The 8,137-nt window shown below is 48.1% G+C and overlaps 1 protein-coding gene across 1 annotated transcript in view; it reads left to right on the top strand.

Annotated features, from left to right (window-relative positions):
* Positions 1–5,164: 5,164 nt before the first annotated feature.
* LOC108304375 (acyl-coenzyme A thioesterase 1-like) overlaps positions 5,165–8,137 on the top strand; it is a 6,107-nt gene continuing 3,134 nt past the window's right edge. Inside the window, exon 1 of the mRNA XM_037738561.1 lies at positions 5,165–5,677. Coding sequence (XP_037594489.1) covers positions 5,221–5,677 — 457 coding nt within the window. The 5' untranslated portion in view covers positions 5,165–5,220. The remainder of the gene's footprint in view (positions 5,678–8,137) is intronic.

Raw genomic sequence — 8,137 nt, 5'->3', positions numbered from 1 at the left:
TGCACCTTCTGAAGCAATGGCCTGAACTGTACTTTGGCCCCTTTTAGCCACTGCTGATGTGGCTGGGACACAGGGTACAAAGTCACAAGGCTGTATACAGCAAGGAAGGCCCTGGACCTAGCCCAAGAAATCGTTTTTCCCTTTTAGGCCTCCAGGCCTGTGATGAAAGGTGCTGCCATGAAGGTCTGTGATGTGCCCTGGAAACATTTTATTCATTGTCTTGGTGATTATCATTAGGCTCCTTGTTATTTATGCAAATTTCTGCAGCTGGCTTGAATTTCTCCCCAGAAAATGAGGTTTTCTTCACTCTTTTTTTCTTTTCTTTCTTTTTTCTGGAGATGGAGTTTAGCTCTTGTCACCCTGACTTCAGTGTAGTGACGTGATCTCAGCTCACTGCAACCTCTGCCTCCCAGGTTTAAGCAATTCTCCTGCTTCATCCTCCCAAGTAGCTGGGATTACAGGTGTGCACAACCACACACAGCTAATTTTTGTATTATTAGTAGAAATGGGGTTTCACCATGTTGGCCAGGCTGGTCTCAAACTCCTGAGCTCAGGTGATCCACCGCATTGGCCTCCCAAAGTGCTGGGATTACAGGTATGAGCCACTGCACCCAGCAGGGTTTTCTTTTCTGTGGCATAGTCAGCCTGTACATTTTCCGAATTTTTATGCTCTGCTTCCTCTTGAACTCTTTGCCTCTTAGATATTTCTTCTGCCAGTTACACTAAATCATCTCTCTCAAGTTCAAAGTTTCACGGATTTCTGGCACAGGGGCAAAATGCCACCAGTCTCTTTGCACAGCAAGAGTAACTTTTACTCCAGTTCCCAAGAAGTTCCCCCTCTCCATCTGAGACCACCTCAGCCTGGACTTCATTGTTCATATCACTATCAGCATTTTGGTCAAAGCCATTTAATGAGTCTCTAGGAACTTTCAAACTTTCCCACATCTTTCTGTCTTCTGAGCCCTCCAAGTCTCTGGGAAGTTCTAAATAATCCCACACTTTTCTGCCTTCTTCTGAACCCTCCAAATGGTGCCAACAGAGGTTCCAGGCTTTGGAACTGCTATCCAGTTCCAAAGCCGCTCTCACATTTTTGGGTACCTTTACAGCAGTGCAACACTCTCTGCAGTACCAATTTATTGTATTAGTCCATTCTCACGCTGCTAGTAAAGACATACCTGAGATGGGGTAATTTGCAAAGGAAAGAGTTATAATTGACTCACAGTTCAGCTTGGATGAGGAAGCCTCAGGAAACTTACAATCATGGCGGAAGGGGAAGCAAACATGTTCTTCCTCACATAGCAGCAACAAAAAGTGCTGAACAAAAGAGAAAAAGTCCCTTATATAACCATCAGATCTCATGAGAACTCACTATCATGAGAACATGAGACTAACCACCCCCATGATTCAATTTCCTCACACCAAGTTCCTCTTGGACATATGGGATTATGGGAACTACAATTCAAGATAAGATTTGGGTGGGGACATAGCCAAACCATATCAGGTGTAATGCTAGCCCTCTGTGTACAGGTTTTGTGAACAATATTGATTGTATGGGGGAGAGTGAGCTTATGTCACCATTCCATCAATGACAATTGCCTGGTGAATACCAATCCTCCATAGCCATGACTGGATCACTGAATAAAATGATGCAGTGTGCATCTGAAAACTGCCTCTTCCTCTGTGGGTGATCTGGGAGTGAACCAAACATGGGGTGGACAATGTCATACCTGGAAAGCTGGCAGATCATGGAATCCTGGACATTGGACATGCTTGGGGGTGCTCCTGCATATCACCCCTGGGAACAAGACACATTATTGGTCCAGCAGCCTAAAAGTATGCACCATGCTTATTAGGAAGCTGCCAGGTAGTGGCTGACTCTGGGTTTCAATCCTCTATGAGATTTCTGGTACCGGGCATAGGAGTCAGTGCTCATGAAAAAAATGATATTGTTGCTTCCAGTGCCACTACCTTGGCAGCCCAGAGACACCCTTCAAATCCTTAGGAAGGTTGTTTTAAATGACAGGGAGGAGTGCGTGCCACTGCCAACAACTCCTGTTGTACCTGGATAATATCTCAGGCATGGATGAGACACAGATAGAGGAGATCTGAAAGCAGGCCTGCTGATCACAGTCAGAGTGGCTACCTAAAGAATCTTTCTGGCCAGACTGGGTGGCTCACACCTGTAATCCCAGCACTTTGGGAGGCTGTGGCAAGCAGATCACCTGAAGTTAGCAGTCAGAGACCATCCTGACCAATATGGTGAAACCCATCCCTACTAAAAATATAAAAATTAGCTGGGCATAGTGGTGGGGGCAGGTAATCCCAGCTCCTCAGTAGGCTGAGGCAGGAGAACCGCTTGAACCCAGGAGGTGGAGGTTGCACTGAGCAGAGATCACACCACTGCATTCCAGCCTGGGCGACAGAGTGAGACTCCATCTCAAAAAAAAAAAAAAAAAAAGCAATCTTTCTTGGACCTCTTTAGCAACTTCTTACCTGGATCACTAGGACTTGGGGGAAGGCCACAGCTACAAGCAAGCCTGATCATCCTGCTTATCATAGTAGTCTCCTGGATCTAGTGAAATGTATTCTGATGGCTTAATAATATTGCACTGAGATTGTGTCAGTCAAGGTGTCACTTCTTCTTTTTTTTTTGAGACAGAGTCTCACTCTGTCACCCAGGCTGGAGTGTAGTGGCATGATCTGGGCTCACTGCAACCGCCACCTCCTGGGTTTAGGTGGTTCTCCTCCCTCAGCCTCCTAAGTAGCTGGGATTACAGGCGTGCACCACCACATTCAGCTAATTTTTGTATTTTTAGTAGAGACAGGTGTGGCCAGGATGGTCTCAAACACCTGATCCCAAGTGATCCTCCCACCTCAGGCTCCCAATGCCCTGGAATTACAGGTGTAAGCCACCGTGCCTGGCCAAAGTGCCACATTAATATGATCAGACTTCTGCCTCCAGATCCTGGGAGTCTGGAGGGCCTATGAAATGTATTAGGTTTGCTAAGGGAGATACCTGGATTGGGGACAGACTGCAGGGCAGTTCTCTGGTTGGCCTTGGACTGACTCAGCTCTCCCCTCTTTCTCACTAGTAGTTCTCAAGAATAACCATAGAATGTGATGGAAATGTAACATCCCAAGATAGGGATGGATGACTGGAATGGCCCTGGCTCTATCCTAGTCCCTCCCTACAAACAGGATGTCTTCCAATGTTTTAGCTCAGCAGTCACATGACCCACCCCAGATTACAAAACTCAGGGCAGCTGCAGTGCAAGTGGACACATGCACATGAGACTCCATCACCCCGCAGCATTCCTGATCCCTGGAGGATTGGTTTGCAATGATTCTTAGGCTTCTGTCATCCTTTGCTGCCTATCTGTAAGTAATAAATCCAGTTAATGTACGTTGCTGTATTAAATATGTGAATCTGTTTTGTCTCACTGGACTCAAACAAGTTGGTAACCAGCACACAGTGAACTTGTTTCATATAGTCTAATACCTTTTTGTTCAGTTTATACATGTTTATTGAGCTGGGTGTCACTATATGCTCTTCTCCCTTCTCTAACCTGCTATGTTCCCAGCTAGGCTGAGCCGTTTGGGTTTGGCCAAAAAGCATTAGAAAGATACTGAAAAACAGGAGAGTCAAGGAATTTATAGTCTCCTCCTTCCTGCCACAAACCAAACCCTCTAGAAAAGCTACAATTCCTACCAGACTGCCCCCTTCCCTTGAACCTTCAGATTCAGGGTTCTACACCAAATCTTGTTTCATTGTCTCTGTTTTTAAACCTTGTCCATGCCTTTGTAGATAGTACCTTTATAAAACTCTCCTCAGTTACATAGGCTGAGAGAGCCACTTACTTACTGTTAGAACTCCGTATGCATACAATCCAAAAGGGACTCTAACACTGATTAGATTTGTGAGTTGAAAAACGAAACAAAATTTTCACTGGGTACTAACCCTATACGTGTGCCAGTGTAGTGTTTTTACACGTTAGCCCATTTAATGGTCACAATAAGCCTGTTCAGACAAGAAAACTGAATTTAGGCTGCACACGGTGGCCCACGCCTGTAACCCCAACACTTTGGGAGGCTGAGGTGGGAGGATTACCTGAGGTCAAGGGTTCAAGGCCAGGCTGGCCAACATGGTGAAACCTCATCTCTACTAAAAATACAAAAATTAGCCAGGCATGGTGATGGGTGCCTGTAATCCTAGCTACTTGGAAGGCTGAGTTAGGAGAATGACTTGAGCCTGGGAGGCAGCGGTTGCAGTGAGCCAAGATCACAGTACTGCATTCCAGCCTGGGCGACTGAGCGGGACTCTGTCACAACAAACAAATAAATAAACAAACAAAAACAAAAACTGAATTTAGAGGGTTATGTTTCTTGCTAAAGATCATCAGGTTTTAGTATTAAGGATCAGGGTCAGACCGGAACTCTGCCAGGTCTGCCTCGCCAAACATCAGCTTTGCTTCAGGTACCATTAGCTCTAGGAAAAAAGGCTTGGTAAGGGACTGAAGGGTAAGGGGTGAATTATGGCCATGTTTCTCCACGCATCACCTGAATACAATCACCTGGGATGCTTTTTCAAAATCTAAATTTTTGAACTGCCTCTCTCTCAATCCTTTACCTCTCAGTGGTTTTCTTACCTCTATTTCGACACTCACTACGTTGGATTGCAGGGATAGTCATTCACTTTTTTCTTTTTTTGAGATGGAGTTTTGCCCTTGTTGCCAAGGCTGCAGTGCAATGGTGCAATCTCGGCTCACTGCAGCCTCTGCCTCCCGGGTTCAAGCAATTCTCCTGCCTCAGCCTCCCTAGCAGCCGGAATTATAGGCATGCACCACCACACCTGGCTAATTTTGTATTTTTAGTAGAGATGGGGTTTCGCTGTGTTGGTCAGGCTGGTCTCGAATTTCTGACTTCAAGTGTGATCCACCCACCTCGTTCTCTTAAAGGGCTAGAATTATAGGCGTGAGCCACCGGGCCGGTCAGATTAGTCATTAAGTCTTATTTCAGCAGTTATTCTATCACTTGGGACACTGGTGTGTTTGCACAAATTCTAGGCGCCCCACGCAGCGGCTTGGAGCCTGTCCACAATTCCAACCAACGGGAGTACAGGTAAGGGCTCCGCCCTCGACCGCTTTTCTGTGATGGGCAGAGCCGTCAGGCCCGCCCACTGACTCGGCAGAGCTGGGTCGACCCTATTCTACCCAGGTTGCAATGGCAGCGACGCTGATCCTGGAGCCCGCCGGCCGCAGCTGCTGGGACGAGCCGGTGCGCATCGCCGTGCGCGGCCTGGCGCCGGAGCAGCCCGTCACGCTGCGCGCGTCCCTGCGCGACGAGAATGGCGCGCTCTTCCGGGCCCACGCGCGCTACCGCGCCGACGCCCGCGGGGAGCTGGACCTGGAGCGCGCGCCCTCGTTGGGCGGCAGCTTCGCGGGGTGCGAGCCCATGGGGCTGCTCTGGGCGTTAAAGCCCGAGAAAGCCTTGGGGAGGCTGGTGAAGCGCGACGTGCGGACGCCCGTCCCCGTGGAGCTGGAGGTGCTGGACGGCCACGACCCCGAGCCTGGGCAGCTGCTGTGCCACGCGCGGCACGAGCGCCACTTCCTCCAGCCCGGCGTGCAGCGCGAGCTGGTGCGTGCGGGCCGGGTACGCGCCGCGCTCTTCCTGCCGCCAGGTGAGTAGCTTCTGCTCAGAACTTGGTCGAGCTCTGCGACCCCTGCCGGCCCCTTGCATGTCCTGGGAATCACGTGACGTGGAACGTCCCTGAACTTGCTACTTCTCTCCAGAGTCTGTCATGGATTCTGAGTCTCTAGGTGCCCTGTGTTGCCCAGGCTGGCGTGCCATGGCTGGATAGCTCACACTGCAGCCTCTTGGGCTCCAGTGTTCTTCTCGCCTCAGCCTCCTGAGTAGCTGCTCCAGTCTTTCCAAGTTTCATGTCCCTCCCCACCGAGGCACTATCAATTTTTACCTGTGCTGAATAGTGCATTCAACTTATTATCTATTTATTGAGAGCCACTATCTGCCAGCCATGTGGTTGTCTTTGAATATGATTTGGGCAAAACCTGAAGCTGATGTGCAAGAATGGTTTTTGCCTCCTGTCACATCAAACTTCCAAAGAAGCTAAAATCCACAAAAGTGGCAATGCCCTAGAATCATTTAAAAACATACACAGAACTGCCTGACGGTCCCCTCCCTTCTATTATAAACATGCTGTCCCTGGTTCTCAACCTGAAGTGATTTTTCGCCTTCCCTGGGGGATGATGTTTGGCAATATTTGGAGACAGTTTGAGTTGTCATACCTGAAGGGAGAAGTGCTGTTGGCATCTAGCAGGCAGAGGCCAGAGGTTCTGCTAAACGTTCCACAACGCATAGGAAAACCGCCAGAACAAAGAATTATCTTGCTCCAAATGTCTACACTGCTAAGGTTGAGGAACCCTAGTCTAAGTAAACACAGGATGCTTTCTAGGTAAAGGTGGCCTAGAAAGAAGACCCCAGATTAATCCCGTTCAACTAAATTGCTGACTTAAACCTCTACCATAGAAAATGCTGAACTGGGCACCGTGGCTCAGGCCTGTAATCCAGGCACTTTGGGAGGCTGAGGTGGGCAGATTACTTGAGCCCAGGAGTTCAAGAAGTTCAAGACCAGCCTGGGCAACAGGGTGAAACTCTGTCGCTACAAAAAAAAAAAAAAAAAAAAGTCAGGCAGGCATGGTGGTGCGCACCTGTAGTCCCAGCGGCTTGGGAGGCTGAGGTGGGAGGATTGCTTGACATCAGAAGGTGGAGATTGCAGTGAGCCGAGATCACACTATTGCATTCCAGCCTGGGCAACAGAGTGAAACCCTGTGTAATAAATAAATAAATAAAATAAAATAAAAGTGAATTCTAGAGTTGCAACAGCACACAGAATCCTTAAACTGAATTCTGTGATTATTCTCCAAAACAAGAGACCATGCTTTAGTTTTACAGGTCTTCAGCAATCTTAGCCTTAACTCATGGCTGCCCACTACACTGTAAATTCCTGTGGGTAGAATTGGGTCTTACAGATTTCTAAATATCTATATTCCTAGAGGCTTTACCAAGGATATAGTAGGAGCTCAATAAATAATACTGACTGGGCCAGGCACAGTGGCTCAGGCATGTAACCTAGCACTGTGGAAAGCTGAGGCAGGTGGATCACTTGAGGCTAGTAATTCAAGACCAGCTAGGCCAACATGGCAAAACTCCACCTCTACTAAAAATATAATACGAAAAAATTAGCCAGGCATAGTGGCTCACACATGTAGTCACAGCTACTAGGGAGGCTGAGGTGGGAGAATCCCTTGAACCTGGGAGGCGAGGTTGCAGTGAGCCAAGATGGTGCCACTGTACTCCAGCCTGGGTGAAAGAGCAAGACCCTGTCTCAAAAAAAAAAAAAATCATACTAAGAATCGACTAAAAGCTTTCATTAAAAACAAACAAGGCTGGCACGGTGGCTCACACCTGTAATCCCAGCACTTTGGGAGGCCCTGGTGGGCGGATAACCTGAGGTCAGGAGTTCAAGACCAGCCTGGCCAACATGGCAAAACCCCATCTCTACTAAAAATGCAAAAAAATTAGCCGGGCGTGCTGATACATGCCTGTAATTCCACCTACTTGGGAGGCTGAGACAGAAGAATGGCTTGAACCCAGGAGGCAGAGGTTGCAGTGAGCCGAGATTGCGCCACTGCACTTCAGCCTAGGCGATAGAGTAAGACTCTATCCAAAAATAAAAAATAAAAAAACTATTTCATTAGCTTTTAGTGTACAAGTGGCTTGGGGTTACATGGACGACCTGTATAGTGATGAACTCTGAGATTTTAGTGCACCTCTCACCTGAGTAATGTACATTGTACCCAATATGTAGTTTTTTATCCCTCTATATTATTATTGTTTAAGAAAATAGGCCGGGCGCGGTGGCTCAAGCCTGTAATCCCAGCACTTTGGGAGGCCGAGGCGGGTGGATCACGAGGTCAAGAGACCGAGACCATCCTGGTCAACATGGTGAAACCCTGTCTCTACCAAAAAATACAAAAAATTAGCTGGGCATGGTGGCACGTGCCTGTAATCCCAGCTACTCAGGAGGCTGAGGCAGGAGAATTGCCTGAACCCAGGAGGC

This window comes from Cebus imitator, unplaced genomic scaffold, assembly GCF_001604975.1.
Source record: "Cebus imitator isolate Cc_AM_T3 unplaced genomic scaffold, Cebus_imitator-1.0 Scaffold54, whole genome shotgun sequence".
Lineage (NCBI taxonomy): Eukaryota > Metazoa > Chordata > Mammalia > Primates > Cebidae > Cebus > Cebus imitator.
Note: the sequence above shows the minus strand (reverse complement) of the source record. Positions and strands in the feature narration are given on the sequence as shown.